Here is an 18,867-nt window from a genome sequence, read left to right on the forward strand (position 1 = left end):
GCCATTTGTTGTATAGCGTTCCAAGAAAGAAAATATGTAGGTCAAGAGGGAAACTTTATCTGTCGAATGTCTAATATGCGCTAAGCTCCATATTGGTCCCCACTCAGGTTTTACCTCATTTCATTCTGTTGCCCGAGCTAAGGAAGTATTCTCCTCCCCATTTGACAGATAAGACAGCTGAGGTTCAAAGATGTTGCCTTCATTGCCCAAAGCTACACTCTTGTTCAAAGGGAGACGGAAATAAATAAATTCTATTTTATTTATGTAGAAGAAGCCTGGGCAGTTAAGGTTTATAAAATCATCTTTAAACATGAGCTGATTTACATATTCGAACTGATGGAGAATGCTCAGCAGTTAGTCTCAAGGGCATGAGGGCAAATGACCTCTTTTCTCCATTTGGTCCCTTGGCCAAGGCTGTCATCAGCCAACTGCTCGTGTTACTCATAGTGAGAGTCACATTATTTCAACCAGGAATCCCGGTTATCCTGTTACAGGAATGAGCCCCAGAGAGAAGAGAGCTGGTCCTAACTCGGCTCAGGGGCTGTGGGCTGAGGAGGTGCAAGACTCCCCATGGTTCCTTGGGGAAAGCAAGCAGATCCTCCCACCCCACCACTTCTAAAGTGAAGGAAAAGAGACTTCCCTTTCCTTTTTATTTGTGGCTTTTACACTTCACTCAAAACATACCTTGTCCAGGAAATTCATCCCTGCCAAATATAAATAATTTATATCCACACTGCCTCTCCAGCACCTCGGGCAGAATCTTCAACACCAGCGTGTCCACCTCATGGCTCTGGATTTCTCTTTGAGGCTTGGGGTATAAGACATAGGCATCATACAGCTTGCCATCTGAAAAGGAAATGGGATAAACTCAGAATTAATTCCTACCAAATTCTCTTATGTTAACAGAGCGAAAGTCTGACTTGCTACCATGATGTCCTTTTCCCTTGGGTTCAATGACTTCAGAGTACCCAGTTGGCTCCCTTGGCTCCAAGCATTGCCACACTAGGTTCTCATTCTCTCAACACTTTAAATATTTCACTAATGCTCTTTTGCTTGCGTAGTTTCTGAGGACAAGGTGAATGCAACTCACATCTTTGTTTCACGATAGGTAATGTTTTGTTTTGTTTTTTACCTCTGGCTTCTTTTAGGACTTTTTTTCCTTACCTTTGACTTTCTGTGGTTTGAAAATGATATGCCTAGGTTTTTGTTTTTTTGTTCATCCTGCTTGGTATTCTCTGAGCTTCCTGGATTGTGACATTAATTCGGGGAAATTCTTAGTCATTAGTGTTTCAGATACTTATGTTCTTTTCTCTCTTTCTTCTCCTTTGGTATTCCCATTACATTTATGTTACATCTTCTGTGGTTGTCCCACACTCATTGGATACTTTGTTCTTTTTTTCCCCCCAGTCTTTGTTCCTTTTGCTTTACAGTTTTGGAGGTTTCTAGGGTGATAGCCTCAAGCCCAGAGATTCTCTGCTCAGCCATGTCCACTCCACTAGTAAGCCCATCACAGGCAGTCTTCATTTCTGTTACAGTTTTTTTTTTTTTTTTAAATTGCTAGCTTTCTTTTTGGTTCTTTTCAGGATTTTCATTTCTCTGCTTACATCTCTCATCTGTTGTTGTGTGCTGTCTGCTTTTATGCATTAGATCCCTTAGCATGCTAATCAGGGATGATTTAAATTCCCAGTCTGATAATTCCAACATCCCTGCCATTTCTGGCTCTCATGTTTGCTCTCTCTTCAAATTGTGCATTTAATATGCCTTATACTTTTCTCTGAGAGCTGGATAGAATGTATCGGTAAAAGAAAGTGCTATAAACTGGCCTTTAGTTACAGGGTGATGAGGTGTGGAGGGAGGGGACATGTTCTATGGTCCTGTGATTAGATCTGTCTTTTAGTGACTCTGGACTATGAACTTCACAAGCATTTCTCCGTTTTTTATCCCCACTTAGGTGGGGCAGGTTGGCTAGATTGGGCTGGAGTTGGATATTTCCTCCTGTGCAGGTCAGTTAGACTCTGATAATGCCTTAGCGGGTAAGGCTTTCATTAACTAGTTTCTCCTGAGGGCAGGCCTTGTTAATAAGAACTGAGTGCTCTAGGATATTTCAAAATGATTTTTCTCCTCCCCCTGCTGGAAGCACAAAGAGATTTTTTTCTCTGATATTTACAGTCAGAACCAAGTCAGGCTTCTGGAGGGAAAACTCACAAAAGTGTGGGTTTCTACTTCTTATGACTAGGTTCCCTGAAGAATTTAAGTCTCAGATTTATCCACATTGAGCCTCCAGTGATTTGTCAGTTACAATTGGTATTCCTACCCCATTGGCATTGACCTATGAGGAAGGTGGTCCTATCCCCGTTACATAAGAATCACTTCTCCAAGGTCACCCAGCCCCAATTCCAACCTGACACCTTTGACTCTAAGTCCACCAGTCCCCGTGGTGAAAATGAGAATTGAAAGCAGGAGTCTCCATCATCTTCACTCTTGATGGGTCCTGTGCAATGGCGGACTGTCGTAAACTGCACCAGGCAAAATGGGCCAAGTCTCTGTGATTCAGACCCACTAGTGAATTTCGTCACTGCAATTGCACACGGCATTGTAGAGACCAAGCCTCTGAGCAGACTCCAGGAATCTGCTGTGCAGTACAGAGAAGTCCAATACAACAGCACATTTCATCATCACTGGAATGAGCTAAGCATTAATTGAGCAACCAACCACAGGTAACAGTCACTGTGCTCACCCCTGGACACTTGAACAAGACACAAGATCTAACTGGAAAGACCATTCAGAGACTTGGAAATAAAAACATGAGGCGTTACAAGATCACATGGCTGAATGAACAGGAGAGATGGAAAGAAACAAAACTTCCCCATAGCATGAAACTCTTGGGGAAAATTCATAAAGGATGGAGGGCAGTTCCTGGATTTTAAAGGGTTTAGAAAAAAATGAGGCGCTAGGAGTGGAGGATAAAGAGTCCAAGAAGGGGAAGAGCTTGAGAAGCACATGGAAGGGGGATGCTTATGCTCTACTCAGGGGTCATATGAATGAGTAAGAAATTCTAGCAGGGCTAGAAGGTTTGAGTGAACATCTCATTAGAAAATGTGATTTTTTTTTGAGCTCCAGGCTATTTGGAGATTCACAGCTAACCTAATGGGACCCAAGAAGAAGCCATCCCTTTTTATTCCCTTTTTATGGAAGTTTGTTTGATTGAACAGACTTGAAAAGAAGGGTGGCTCTGAGCCCAAAGAAAGAAGGTAAAATCTTGGATACTTCTAGTTTTTGTCTAAATAATAGTACAGACAGTCCCTGACTTAGGAGGGTTCGATTACAATTTTTTGACTTTATGATGGTACAAAAGCAATACACATTCAGGAGAAACCATACTTCAAATTTTGAATTTTGATCTTTTCCAGGCTAGTGATATGCGGTCCTCTCCTCTCTCTGATGGTAGGCAGTGTAAAAAGCCTCAGCTCCGAGTCAGCCACGCAATCTCCAGGGTCAACAGTCGATACATGGACAACCATCTGTCCCCATACACCTGCTGTTTCCCACCTTCAGGGCAGTATTCAATCAGTCACATGAGACAGTCAACCTTGATTATAAAATAGGCTTTGTGTTAGATGATTTTGCCCAACTGTAGGCTAATGTAAGTATTCTGAGCACGTTGAACGTAGGCAGGGCTAAGCTGTGATGTTCTGTGGGTTACGTGCATTGAATGCATTTTATTTTATTTTTTAAAGATTTTATTTATTTATTTGAGAGAGAGTGAGAGAGAGAGAGCACGAGAGGAGGGAGGGTCAGAGGGAGAAGCAGACTCCCCACTGGGCAGGGACCCCGATGTGGGACTCAATCCTGGGACTCCAGGATCATGACCTGAGCCAAAGGCAGTTGCTTAACCAACTGAGTCACCCAGGCACCCTTGAGTACATTTTAACTTATGATATTTTTAACTTATAATGGGTTTATTGGGATATAACCTATCATAAGTCAAGGAAGATCTGTAGTTAAAATGTGTACAGAACTTTAGAGTTTACATTGTAGCCTTTTCCCATTCAATAAATTCTCACGCCAACCACCACTGACAACCTTTAAGTCTCTGCCCACCATTCCTGGCCATCCTGTGGAAATGGTAATACACACACATGGGCATCCATGCACACTCACTCTTCCTCAGTCTCCCCAACCCCTGTCATGAAAGGAAGCCGTATGAGAATGGGGACTTTTTTTGGTGGGGTTCCACCCCCAGTGCCTGGAGCAGGAACTGAGACAGAGGAGGTCCTATCAGTAGTTGCCAAATGTCTGAATGGAGCTTGATTTTACAGAGGCTCAAGAAGGTTAAATCTGTGAGGGGAGAGAGAAGTTTTAGATCATGAGCTGATTCAGCTTTTTAATAAATTGGAGTCATAAGGCAGGTACCCAAGGGATGATTAATTTGTGTTTGGAGTCGGCAGAAACCCAACCCAGCTAAAACTCCTTCTGTAACGTCTTCAATATTACTAGTCTATACCACCACTCCATAAGTGGATATTTTTCTGAATTAAATTTAATGTCATATACTTGACTTTCTAAAGCCAGGGGACATATGAAAAAAAAATTTTTTTAGGATTTCATAAAGGCTTTATGTTTTTAAACATTTTAAAAAGGATTTAAATGTCCTTAAAAATTTGATAATATTTAATCCTTTTATGATAAAGGGTTGGTTGGGTTGGCATTCTCCTCATCACATAGCAGAGCCTCCCAAATGAATACAGTATTTCTTGGTCTGTAAACTACAGCAAACATCCGTGTTCATCACCACCTTTGTCTGAAACCCTGCCACGGTGTCTCTCTTCTCTCAGGCCATTTCTCTTTCTTCCTTCTCATTAAAAAGCAAAACAAAACAAAACAAAAACCTATGTTTGCTGAGTGAATTCTCTCTTTTGACTGTGTTCCACGTTCCCTGTTTTTAGGCGAGGTGTCTGAAAAGACAGGTGCTCCATGCTGGGCAAATGCAGACTCTGAGACAGAAGAGACTTAGGCAGCAAGGGACTCTCACACCTTCTCGAAAAGCAAAATACAAAATGCTCCCAATTTTTGGGTCATCTTTTATTTTTTTCTTTCTAAGCTTTTGGGTAGTAATGTAACCTCTGTGGCTTGTTCTCAAAAATGCAGTGGGTTCTCATCACTTCCAAATGATCAGTTCGTCCTTTATTCACCAGTCTAGCAAAAAACATCAAGCTGAGGCCATTTTGCTTTTAGTCTCTGACTGAGGTTTTGAAGGGCGCTCTCAGACAACTGCCTGCCAGCTTTGCCCGTCATGGTCACGGTGAGGGTCACATTTGTATCCTCGGATTACGGGAAAGGGAGCTGAGACAGACAAGGCTGTGTTATTTCTCGTCTTTGAGCTGCTAAGTGCATAGCCTTGATTCAAATCCAAGTCCACCACTCCCTCTGGTGTGGCTGAGACGAGAATCAGGAGGAGGAAACGTCACAAAGCATATACCTGATTAGTCCCTTGCAAGTGTGTCAGACTGCATTTTTTTCAGAAAATAGCCCCAGCAATATTTCCAGTTCCACATGCTCTTTCAGAACCGACCATACCTCCCCACAAAGAAGTGGAATCTATTTCCATTCCCTTGAAATTGATGAGGACTCTGTAGCTGCCCTGATAAATAGAATGTGGTAGAATTGACTCTATAGATTTAGGGTTTGAGTCGTAAGAGAAAATATGGCTTTTCCTGGCTCTCTTGTTCTTGAAACACTAGCCCTCGGAAGTCAATCACCGTGCCATGAGGAAGCCCAAAGTAGCCCACACAGAGACCACATGGAGAGGGCACTGGGGCCTCTGGTCACTGAGGCCACCAACTGATAGCCAAAATCAATTGCCAGTCCTCCAGCGGGGTCCCTAGACATCATGGAGCTGGGACAGGCCATCCCTGCTGTGCCTGTTCACGTCCTGACCCGCAGAACCCATCAGCAAAAGAGATGGCTGCTCTATGCTACAAAGTTTTGAGGTAATTTGCTTCCCAGCCATAGTAACTGTAAGAGTGGTTGGGAAGGTAACAATGAATGGCAATAGATAATGATGAGTTTGACATGCCCCCCCAACTGTTTATTTCATCCAGAAAACTGTAGAAACGTAGACCTACTAGTAAGTTTTTTAAGGAAAGGGCCTGTTAGCAGATACTCCCACAACTTGCCTTTATATAGTGGATAAACCTAGACAGTTTATCTAGGTTCTGGCCAAGCTCCTTTAATTTCCTGAAGACATTCAGCCCTAATTTTGATGTTAAAACATCTGCATATGCCTTTATTGGCCGTTGGCAGAAATACAAAAGTCTATTGGGATGTATTAATGTTTATGAGAGATTGCTTAAAGATTATTCAACCCCTTACTTTCTTTTCTTAAGTTTCAAACCTAATCAAACTGAACCAATGGAAAAATCAGACAGAATCAATTTGGTCTTCACATAAGTGCTTTTACTTGATTGCATGAGGTTTGGCATTTTAGCCCTAGCATGGAAGACACTAGAAGAAAAGCCACATTCAACATGCTACTACATTTACCACAGGAAAGTTGTTGTAGACAAGATTCATTATATTACACCCTTTAAAAATGAGTCTCCCTACAAAAACTTTTCCTTGGAAAATTGTCCCAGAAAAAGCTATGCGCTCTCATAAGCAGTTGAAGCGCATTTGTGAACAGCACACAATGTGTCTTGTCATTGCTTTTACCTTTACTTCTAAAGCTAACTCATCTTTAAAAAGTGTCCAAAATTTGTCATTAATTCTACCCCCAAGCTTTATTTTACCATTCTACCCTCCATTCACTATACCTATTTTGTTTTTGTTTTTAATTGTTGTGTTCTACATGTATGTTCTCCACAAGCTTATTTGGAAGGCGGTGAGACATATGCAAATCTCTCTAGATGTGGAAACTGGCCCTTTTATTTTTGTACACGCATGCACACCCGGAAGGAGAATTTTTAAAGTAACTCCTATAATTTACTAGAGAACATGCAGAACTCATGGATTAGGGCTGTTGATGACTCAATAAAACTGAGCTATACCCACCTGTTACTCATGTTATAAAGTGTAACTCATCTAGTTGGGGAAATATTTTATCATAAGAAGGACACAATTTGTCTATTTCTTCATTTGTATTTGCCACCCCTTACTCCACAGGTTCCCCCCAATAACTCAGAAAATATCTCCCAGGGACACAATGCTGGAAATAGCATCAGGGACAAATCTTAAGTCTCATCTCTAGCTCATTGTCAAAGCCAACACTCAGAGAGGAATTACAGGGGTCGTTCTCATAGATGGAGCTGTAGAGATTAGAGATTTAGTCATAAAGTATGCAAGTACTTATCTGAATTAAGAAAAAAAAGGAGCCCTGGCTGACTGTGAGCCCCGATGTCCAAATTCTCAGCCCGAATTTGGGCTGGAGCCCAGTCTCAGCAGAGGGTGGGGCTCCCTGAGTCTGTCATCTGCTCAGCTCCCCTGCTCTGGGTGAGTCACTATTCCTTTCTTCTCTTCCTGCTAAACTCGACCTCACCAGCAGGCAGCTGCACTGGCCCTCGGCTCTCATGCTCCTGGGAGTCACAGTGAGTCATGGAGTGAGACGCGCACCCAGACCAGAGATCTGGGAACACCACTGAAGTCCCCGCAATGTCCAGTCAGTCAGTAAATAGAAAGCAAGTGGTGGTGTGCTGGTCTCCTCTGCCACATTTGCAGGCAGGAGCATAGCCACAGGGAGGCTCCGAGGGGACCCCACATCCAGCCGACGGGCCTCAGGACTAGAGAGGCTTCAAGAGGCATTGGACATGCACAGTTGCGTTTCTGCGATTGAATTTGGCCCTCAAGAAAGAACGTGTTGCTTTCTACACTGCTCCGGGACTGCCAGTTTTGATTTCGGAAATTTACCTTAGAATAAAGTCCAAGTTAGGACACCTGTTTTCTCAAATAGATGGACAACAACTTGTACTGTGTGTTTTATATGCAAAGCAGACCCTCGGTGTAAATAATGCCTTTCTTACTGGTGGGTACTCATAAAACGTGCTTGGACACCCACTTCCCTGAACTCCAACTCTAGTCCTCATCGCTGGTCTCCAGACCTGAATGGTATAAATGTGGGTATTTCCGTGTACGTGAAGCGCATAGACTTCTCTCGGCTGTGTATTAATTTTCCATCCAATCAGAGGACATTAAAGCAGACTTATTATTTTTTTTCAAGGCCTTAATAGATCACAACCATTCTGAGACAACAAGAAAACAGCACAGAGTTTAAAAAAACCACAGTGGTTGGGGGTGGGGCGCCTGGGTGGCTCAGTCGGTTAAGTGTCCGACTCCCGATCTCAGTTCAGGTCTTGATCTCAGGGTCATGATTTCAAGTCCCGAATTGGGCTCCATGCTGGGCATGGAGCCTACTTATAAAACAAAAAGAAAAAGAAAAAAATACCACAATGGTGGGAAGTGCCTGTTCCTCAGAGTTTCAGGACCGCACTGAGGCATTTGTGTGTTGAGACGTGTTGGCAGGACGGGAGCTCCAGAGACCATGCTGAAACCTGGGGCAAAGGGGCAGAGGCAGCTCGCTTTGGCCTTCAGACTACAGGGTGCCCCTTGTGCCCCAGGTCCCTGCTCAGGGTTTTCCTGGACTTCAACTCAGTTGTTCCTACAATACTCTGAGAGGCAGGCTCTGATCATTTTCTCTCCCTCCCCACTTCCTCCCTTTCCTTCCCTCCTTCCTCCCTTCCCTCCTTCCTACTTTCCTTCCTCCTCTCCTTCCTCCCTTCTCTTCTTCCTTGCTTCTTTTTTTCTTTCATTCTATAGCCAAGAAAGAGAAGAGCATTCAACACTTCCTAAGATCACATGGGAGTAAGGGGAGAACCAGATGCAAACCCAGGTCTCTCTCTAGCCTTGCGAGTCAGGGACTTAAATCTTTCAGGCCCCAAGTACAGGGCCTAAAAGAGCTGCCCCCACAGGCAGCTCATCTCTCTCCATAACGTAAACTCTGCTCATGCGCCCACCGTGCTGAAGACGTATCGTGGATGGAGAGCCCTTTGTCGCTCTAGGAGAAATTGTCTTCTTTGGCAAACAGCAGTAGATGTGAGAACCTCTCTAAAACAGTCACAGTGGGACCCAGAAGATGACGTGCTCCTGCTTCTTAGCAAAGATTTGCTCGGCCACGACTAGCCGGCAAGCCTCATTCGACTGAACAATGCTGGTGACCATGGACCAATGGTTTCCCTGAAGCATGAGAAGTCCAGGGAGAGTCCTTCCTCCCAATTTGCCAACAACATGAAAGGTAAGCTAGTAAAATATGATAAAGTGTATTTACAATGGTTATACGGATGAGTGGATGCCAAGTATGAGACAATCTTTGGTGGTTACCCACGCTTACCTTCTCTGGTCCCGGTAGAATGGAAGGCACTTCGATACCAGAGTGCAATGTCGATCTTAAAAATGTTGTAGAGGTACATGACAGATGCTGTTGCACTCACCAAGGCGAGAAGCCCACCTATCAAGTAAGCTTGAACATTTGGAGCTACAAATGACAGCAAATAAAGATATAAACAAATAATAATGATAAAACAAAGAGTCAACTCTATGCTTTACTTATACAGATCACATTACAAGTGCCAAATGGAAATGTGTTAGAGGTCAATGAGGATAATGCTTAAATATTTGTTTACAGTTAAATATAATAGGTATATGGGAGTAGAATAATCTGGTGTGGCCCACGAATTTCAGAAAGCAAATGTGCTCTTGGGAACCTGAGGAGGATAATTCTGCAGAAGCCTAGCTCCTGATGGGGCTGGCTGGAGTGCATGAGGACTTCTCTCAAAACACACACGGCCAGGTCTCACTTAAGCCAACTCTACTAGACTCTCCCGAGGTAGAGCCTTGGACATGTTTATTGGAAGACCTTCCCCGGTGGTTCTGTTGCACATTCCTGATTATTCCACTGTCATAACTGCTTTCATGGGCACTCAAAATTGAGCAGCAGGGCACCTGTCGTAAATAAAGAGCCATCAGCTGCCTCCCCTGAAAGCCAACTCTGTTGTCTCCGGAAGACTGGCGGAGAGCCAAACTGCCCCCTCATCCTCTTTGTGCCAACAAGGTCCAGGCCGGGGGCCTGTCTGCAAGGCACAGTCTCTGAAAGGGCAGAAAGCGTGTCTATCCCTGCTCTGCTTTGCAAACACACTGCAGAGCAATTATGGCAAAAGCTGTGGGTGGGAGACGACCAAGAAGCAGAACCAGTTACCCTGGAATGTCAAGTCCCTGAAAACAGGCTCCTACACATCCCAGAAGAGGAACAGTACAGTTTGCTCCCTTACCACAGGCCAAAACAGTGATGCCATGGAAGGAGGCTCTAGGAAGGAGAGAATTTGGAAAGAGGAAGAAGGACAAAGGAAGAGAAAGTCTCTCCATTCTTAGAATCCACCGCATACACCACTTCCTTCATCAGCCCCTTCCAGATGCTCCAGTCTCCACTAAAAGGTGTGTATGTATGTATGTGTGTATGGGGGGGGGGGATAAAAGGGGAAATTGTCTTTTCTTTGAACCCCCCAGAACACATTCATTTAAAAAAAAAAAATACTCCCTAAGGAGTTTATCATGACCTGCCCTAGGTCACACCATGTTGCAAACAGTTTGAGGTCAAAGACATCCCTATGCACTGCAGTATGTCTTTAAATACAATAAAGCACAATAACTAAAACACATTCTGGGTCAACAGAAATAGCAATCCATTGATTAAGTCCCAGCACAACCAAGTGGATCTGCTCTGCACGCGGGCGCCCGATCTGATCCTGACCACCTGTTTGAGCCTCTAGCTTCTATTAGATGGATTGGCCCTTCCCTCCCATCCTTCCAACTTCTCTTTGTCCTTCCCCACATCTTGGAGCAACAATGCCACCTCCCCCTTTGGGAGGACCCAGGTCTGGGAAGTTGTAATGTATAGACTTCAGGGATCTTGGTACTGCAATGGTCATGATAAGAAGACCGTGCCATGCAATATTTATGAGATTCATAAAGCCCCTGGTAAGTAGACAGGAGTGATGGCTGGCAATTCTTGAGTTGGTCACTCATTGCCTTCAGGAGCATTGACACCCCTCCCCCCACTCTGGAAATGAGTTTGAAACCAACAAATTCCAAACAAGAAATTAATGCCGAGTTTCCTTATTGAATATCACTCTGCTGCCTCACACCAAGTGTCTCCTTGTCATTGTTTTGAACCTTCTGAACAGCGTGTACCCCACCGAACCGTTACCTGGGAATTTTAAAATAAAATATGCTGCTGACACTCCGGCGTGACAAATGAAAGGATGACCATAATCTTCCATTTTCACTTCCAAGAAGGTTATGTTCACTGTGTAAAAAATATGTTTCTGGAAAGAAATGTGGGATCTGTAAAAGAAAGGAGCCAACCATTTATATGTGAGGCATAGTTACCCAGCATAGTGTATCATCTTCAGTCCAGAGAATAAAATTCTCTCTCTGGAGAACACTTTAGGCCATCACAGTTACCCTGGGAATGCTTCACGGACTAGCTCGGTGAGGTGCGTGAGTTGTGGCCCTTCCGGATTTCCATTTTCTTCTGGACAGCGACAGATGTCATCCTGAACCCTCCAGAGCCTTCCTCTGGTTGTCTCCACATAGGCTAACTTATCTACCCTGCAGGGCCCAACACCAGTTCTTCCGCCCTCGGACTAGTGAATCTTGCTTTACGCCACCCAATTTATACCACCACAAATTGGGTTTCTACCACGTAATTAGCGCATGATTAAGTCCTGTCTCCCCCAAGAGTCCCCACACTGCTCCCTGCTTTGCTACTGGAGCCTTGAAGATCTATGGCTCATGATATAACAAAATAGGAAGGAGGCTGGTTTTAAGGACTAGCTGAGAGAAATGGATTTTGTTGTGTGAGGCCCATACTTGATGTTTTGCCTCATCTGTCTAACTAGGATGTGGGAATGTTGATAAGATGAGCCCCTCACACTTCTCTGAAGGGGAGGCTCAGCCCTGCCGAGCGCTGAGGACATCTTTAAGAGGCAAAGCCAAAAGGAGTGATGAGGGGTCAGTGAGAAGCATCTAAAAGAAGTAGTACTAGCACCAAAATAATGTAAGGGAGGAAATTCTTGTCGGCTTTTAGGGAAGCCAGAAAAACACAACACCTACTCGGATCCTTCTCTGATGCGTTTGGATTCACTGTAGTAATCATCCACCAAGGTGTTATTGACTCTCCAGCATCGGAGATTTGTATTATCCCTTGTGTCTGTGATATTGCAGTCCACAGTAAGGGGGGAGCCTATAAAAACAAATTTATAAATGTTACATGAAAAGCCTACAAAAAAGTGATCAGCTAAACAATATCCTTGAATATCTTTTGATGACCAAAAATTCACCCTGGAGGTCAATGTTCCTCTACTTTATTCTCTCCCTGGACAGAGATGATAAGGGACAAGTTACCTTCCAGAGTGTCTACTGTACAGAGATATCCAGGTGATATCCAAATACCACCAGCTTCTGGCCAATGCCCTCCTGAATATCAGGAACACAGATACTACCACCAGTCTTAGGAAACTTAACAAAGAACTTTACAAAGTATTTCACAGCTTAACAATAACCCACAACCCTCGGACCAAGTATTTCACATGCATTGTCTTCTTCAGTCTTCCTGTCTTCAAAACCATCCTACAAATCAGGAAAGAGGAGGAGCTGTAATGCCCACTTTACAAATGAGAACACCGAAGTTCAGAGAGATTGGTGACTTGCCCAAGGTCACACAAGAGAGAAAGAAATGAGACATGAACGCTGGTTTTCTATTTCCAAATCCAGTGATATTTCTACTTCACCAATCGTGACCCCTCTCCTGACTCCACTGCACACATTCACAAATTATATTTAATAATTTTATATTTTTATTTGATTTTTCTATTTATTTTCTCTTTTTATTTGATTTTGCTCCATGAGCCTAATATATCCCATCTATTTACTCTACATAAAAAATTACTTTATTTCTACACAGTCTACTTCATGTTTCTTTATTCTAGGTGGAATTTATTTTTTCTAATTTGTTTTTTTTTGAAAGATTTTATTTATTTATTTGAGAGAGAGAGAGGGAGAGAGAATGAGAGAGCACGAGTGGGGAGGAGAGGGAGAAGCAGGCTCCCCATGAGCAGGGAGACGGATGCAGGGCTCAATCCCAGGACTCCATGATCACGACCTGAGCCAAAGGCAGAAGCCCAACCAACTGAGCCATCCAGGCGCCCCTAGGTGGAATTTATTTTTCAAAAATCATGAACTATAACACATGTATAGTAAAAAGCATAGAACATAAATGTAAAGCACACATCCATACCACCTTCACCCCATCAGGAAAACAGCATATTGCCGGAACTCCAGAAGCCTCCCACATGCCCCCCCTACTTTATACTTTATCACTTATGCATTTGCTCCTGAACTGCAGCTTCTGTTGCCCACATTTTGTTTGTGATGCTGATCCGTGCTGCTGCATGTAGCTGACTCCATTCAGATAAGAGAATGCACTAGCACTTGTTTATTTCTTGTACAGCTGCTATGCACACATCTCATTGTTGTAGTGTTTGCCTCGATGCGTAAGGTTGCTGTGAGCTCTCCGCTGCATGCCCCCCGGGGCACGGTGCACACCTTTCTTGTATACACACCCTTGTACGTGACTGTGCACGTGCCTCTCTATCTACCAGTAAAATCGGTAGATCTTAGGTTATGGGTATCTTCGACTTTAAAGGAGATGCCGAATCGTTTTCCAGCGCGGTTGTACGATTTACCCTTCCACCAGCGGTGTAGGAGAGCACCTGTTACTTTACCTACTCAGCAGTATGTGGTGTTGTCAGTCTATTTATTTTCGCCAGCTCGATGTGTGTGTTGGGACATCACACTGTGGATTGAATTTGCATTGCCCTAGATTGCACCTGCCGCAGCACGTTTTTAGACCTTCATTGGCCGGGTTGATACCCTCTGTTGTAAACTGTCACAGCGGTCTGTCTCACCTTCTGGTAGGTTGACTTGTCTTTCAATAAACGGAAGTTACTATGTTTACCATAGTCGTACTTATCAAATTTTACCTCAAGACTAGTCATTGACTAGCATGTCTTTATTGTTTTTCATCTTTCCTTACCCCAAATCATGAAGGATTTTTTTTCTAGAAATGCATCATTTTGACTTCTTTAGATCTACAACTCACTGGAAATTATTTTTATAAATAGTGTGAAAAAGGGGTCAGGTCTTTATTTTATTCTTTATCCCATTGTCAAGTTCTGTTTATTGAAAAGATCACACCTTACCTAGAGCAGTGTCAACCTTGCCAAAATCAAGTGTGTTTTATGGTGGATCTATTTCTGGGCCTTCAATTCTAACCCGTTGTCTATCTTTGCATCAGAACTACACTGTCTAAACTATGGTAGATTTTTCATAAATCTTGAAATCTGGTGGTACAAATCCCCTCAGCTAGTCCTTTTTCATTAAAAGTATCTTGACTATTATTCAGTCTTTACTTTTTTCCATACCAACATTATAATCAACCTATCAAATTCAGCAAAAACTAAAATTTGTTGAGATTTTGGCTCTCCCTCAAAACAAAGGACATATGTTTAATAGTTCAGTCTTAAGTGTGTTGTTTCTTCTAAGGGCTTCTAAAAACAGATTTTTAAAAATCAGATTAAGGACATTCCCTTACATGCCTAGTTTAGAAGTTTTTTTTTAAATAATAAATTCCTAGTTCAGGTGTTCTGAGTGACTTTGCTGCATCTATGAATGTATTTTTTCTTCTTTAATTTGTTAATGTAAAATAAAAGGAAGACTTACCTAATATGAAGCAACCTGGCATTGCTTCATGTAAGCCTAACTGAGCCGCAATGTATCATCCTTTGGGTATGCTGCTAAAATAAATTTGCTAATAATGTGCTTAAAATTTTTCATCTGTGTTGAGGAATGAGACTGGCCTGAAATTTCCTTGTCCTTGTTGGGTCTGACTGTCAAGATTTTCCGGACCTAATAAAATGCGTTAACGACTATTTCTTCTTTTTCTACTTTGTGAAACAATTTGTTTAAATCTGTCAAATTTCTTTATTAAATGCTTTGTAGAGTTCACTAGTAAAGCCAAGTGGATCAAGAATTCTGTTTGTGGTAAGATTTTACATTTCTGGTCATATGTCTATTCTGAAATCTGTATCTTCTTTTGCCAGATCCTTTGTGCTGATTTTTATGGAAACTGCCCATTTCTTTTTAGATTTTCAAATTGTTTGGCGCTAGGTTTTCCAGAATATTCTTTTATGACCTTTTTCATGTGTATATTATCTATGGCGATGGCCTCTTTTTCCTTCAGATTGTGCCTTCCCTCTTTTCTTAATCATTCAGGGGGTTAGCAATCACATTCCACTTTTCAAAAAAAGAACTTCTTTCTCTGTTAATCACTCAATTGCATGTTCATTTACTATTTCACTATTTTCCGCTATTACTGCTCACCTCATGTCTTCCATTTCTGTTGGATTTATTTTGCTTCTCCTTTTCTGTCTTCAGGGGTGAGCGTGCAGCTCATGGATATTTCAACTAGCTTCCTTTTCTAATTCAGACTATCAAGTATGTCCTGATCAAATCTTTGTATCCCACCAACCTTGGTGTAATCTTTTCATGAGCATTCATTGTCAAATTATTTTCTGATTTCTATTTTTATCCATGGGCTATCTGGAGGGTTTTTTTATTTGATTGTTTTCCAACCTATGCAGTTATTCTGTCTTTTTATTGCTTATTTCCAACTTCAGTGTTTTATGGTCTGAGAATATATAGTTTATATGATTTCAATCTGTTGGATTTTGTTGAGACTAGCTTTATAACCCAATATATGGTGGATTTTATTAAACATGTCTTTTTTTTCTTATTTCTTTTTAAAGATTTTATTTATTTATTTATTTGAGAGAGAGCAAGCACGAGCTGGGGGGAGGGGCAGAGGGAGAGGGAGAAACAGACTCCCCACTTGAGTAGGGAGCCCCATGTGGGGCTCAATCCCAGGACCCTGGGATCATGACCTGAGCTGAAGGCAGACACTTAACCACTGAGTCACCCAGGTGTCTCTTTATTAAACATTTCATTTTGCTTAGAAAGAATGTGTAATCTGTAGTAGATGGGCTCAGGGCTCTATAATATGAACATTAGGCCATTTGTTGGGCACATTTTGTTTGTCGTTATAGGGTGTTCTGTTTGCTTTGTTCTACCAGCTACCTTGCAAAGTGTCGTTATTATTATTCCATTATTAGTGTGGACTTAATTTCTCTCCATAATCCTGAACTAACTCTCTCTCTTCCTGCACGTGTACACACACACACACACACACACACACACTTCTAAGGCCATGTTATTATGTATCTACAGGTTCACCATTGAACTTTTAATCATTATGAAGTATCTCTGTTTATCTCTAATAATGCATTCTGCCTTCAGATCTACTTTAATACTTGTATAATTATACCAACATTATTTTGGTTAGTGTTTATAACATATATCATTTTCTAGTCTTTTCTCTTCCAGCATCTTGTAAACAGCCCAGAGTTTTGATTTCTTCTTTCAAATCCAGTATGACAATCTTTATTTGGAGCATTTAGCCCATCCTGTAATCGGTGATTTATGTATGTTTAAATCAACTATCTTATATATATATATATTTTTTTGTTTTATTTGTAGCATCTGTCCTATATCTGTCTTTTCCTTCTTGCTGTCTTTTGATTCCTTCTTTTGGATTCCTTCTTACCTTCCTCTTGATTATTTTTTATTATTCCATATAAAGCTGTATTTTTGAAATTATTATTACTTTAGTGTTGTCCTAAATATTAAAACATAGAGCCTCGAACTTATCAAAATCTGATATTATTGATTATTTCTATCGTCTTCTAAGAGAATGTAAAGTATTAGGATGCAATTGCATTTAACCTTCTCCCAGCAGACAGGCAAATGCAGTTGTGAATTCTAATTTCATACATATTTTAAATTCCATGAACAATCGTCATTATTATTGCCTCATTCAGTCAAGATTCATTTGGATTTACTCACATATTTATGCCAACATGCGCTCCTTCCTTCCCTCCTACAAAGCTGATTCACGATCTAGAAACATTTCCTCCTGCTTAAAGAACACTGGAGTAGCTCCTTTAATGTAAGACTGTGGTTAGCAAATTTTGTCATTTTAGGTTTGTCGTATTTTCACTGACTATAAAATTAGCATTCTTTTTTCAGCAGACAACCTCCATTATTTCCATCAAAAATTCAAACAGTGAGCTTACTGTTGCGCACAGAGGATTTTTTTTTCCTTTTTTCCTAACTTTTAAGATATTTTTCCTTTGTTTTTCTGCAGCTTCACTTTGGTATTTCAAGGTGTAGGTTTGCCTTTATTTGTCCTGCCGAGTCTCCTTAGCTTCCAGAGTCTTTGGATTAATGTGTCTATCAGTTTGGAATATTCTCAGATTATCACCTAAATAATACTGCCTTTGCTCCCCTTTTCTCTTTTCTCTTTCTTCTGAGATTACAATTACATACATGTTAGCTCTGGGTATCCTCTCTCTCTAACCTCTGTACTTCCTATTCTTCTGTCTCTTTGTGCTTAATCATAGGCATTTTATCCTGACCTATATTTTTGTTCAGTAATCCTTTTTTCAGATGTCTCATATGCCATTAAACCCTTTATTGAGTTTTTGGTTTTGGTTATTGTACTTGTCAATTCTGATATTTTATTTGTTCTTTTTCAAATCTGATATAGTCCTTTTTAAAAAGTTTGCAGTGTCTTCTGAAAATTGCAATCATGTCTTTTCCTTCCTTGCACATAGTAAGCACAATTAATATCTATCTATCTATCTATCTCTGGGGCCCTGGGGGTCTGTTTCTGTTGTATGTGGTTTACCATCTAGAATTTACTGAGTCAAAAGTTATTGTGAAGGTTCTGAATGCATACTGGCATTTCCTTCTACAAAGTTTATACCAGTCCATTCATTTATTTAGCTATTAAGCAACTATTTCTTGAGTATCTGCTTTGTTCTAGAAACTGTTCTGAGCACTGGTGATATAGGAAGGAACAAACCAGACAAAAAGCCTGCTCCTAAGGAGCATTGACTCAAATAGAATTAGAGATACCAGGACAAAATATGTGAGGTAGTGATAAGTACTTTACCAAAAATAGAGAGAGCTCAGGGGATAGAGCATGATGGTGGGTGAGGTGTGCTGCTTTTTGTTTTTTAAGATGTTATCTATTTATATGAGAGAGAGCAAGAAAGAGAGCATGAGCAGAGGGAGGGGCAGAGGGAGAAGTAGGCTCCCGCTCAGCTTGATGTGGAGCTCAATCCAAGGACTCCAAGATCATGACCTGAGCAGAAATCAGATGCTTAACCATCTGAGCCACCCAGGCACCCCAGAAGTGTGCTGTTTTAATGTGGTGGTCAAGTGAGATGACATTCATTGGCGACCTGATGGAAGTGAAAGAAGGGACCATGGAGCTGTGTGGGGAAGAGCATTTCAAATAGAGGGAACAGCAAGTGCAAAGTCCCTGAGGTAGAGGTGTGCTTGAGATGTTCAAGGAACAGCAGGAATACCAGGGGGATCAAGTGTAAGCTTACCAGTGTGAACACTGGTAAGGGGAAGTCAGCCATGGAGGCCCATGTTGGGAATGTAAGGACTTTGAATTTTATTCAAGTGAGTGGGAATTTTATTCACTGAGTGAGATGGGAAACCATTGGAGAGCTTTAAACACAAATGTTTTAAAAGGAGCACTCATATTCATGACCAGTAATGTATTAGAACACCCTCTATATTATCCTTGCTAATATTTGGTATTTATATTTTTAATCCTTACCAATTTCATAGATA

The 18,867-nt window shown here is 41.6% G+C and overlaps 1 protein-coding gene across 2 annotated transcripts in view; it reads right to left on the bottom strand.

Annotated features, from left to right (window-relative positions):
• Window positions 1–18,867, bottom strand: part of IL1RL2 (interleukin 1 receptor like 2) — a 38,740-nt gene that overhangs the window by 4,277 nt on the left and 15,596 nt on the right. For both annotated transcript variants that reach the window (XM_081833343.1, XM_031032491.2), the window contains exons 7-10: window positions 12,160–12,289; window positions 11,252–11,388; window positions 9,380–9,523; window positions 685–846 (exon numbers count right to left, since the gene is read on the bottom strand). In XM_081833343.1, coding sequence (XP_081689469.1) covers window positions 685–846; window positions 9,380–9,523; window positions 11,252–11,388; window positions 12,160–12,289 — 573 coding nt within the window. The remainder of the gene's footprint in view (window positions 1–684; window positions 847–9,379; window positions 9,524–11,251; window positions 11,389–12,159; window positions 12,290–18,867) is intronic.

Source organism: Leptonychotes weddellii, chromosome 10 (assembly GCF_054177405.1).
Source record: "Leptonychotes weddellii isolate Sample4059 chromosome 10, ASM5417740v2, whole genome shotgun sequence".
Lineage (NCBI taxonomy): Eukaryota > Metazoa > Chordata > Mammalia > Carnivora > Phocidae > Leptonychotes > Leptonychotes weddellii.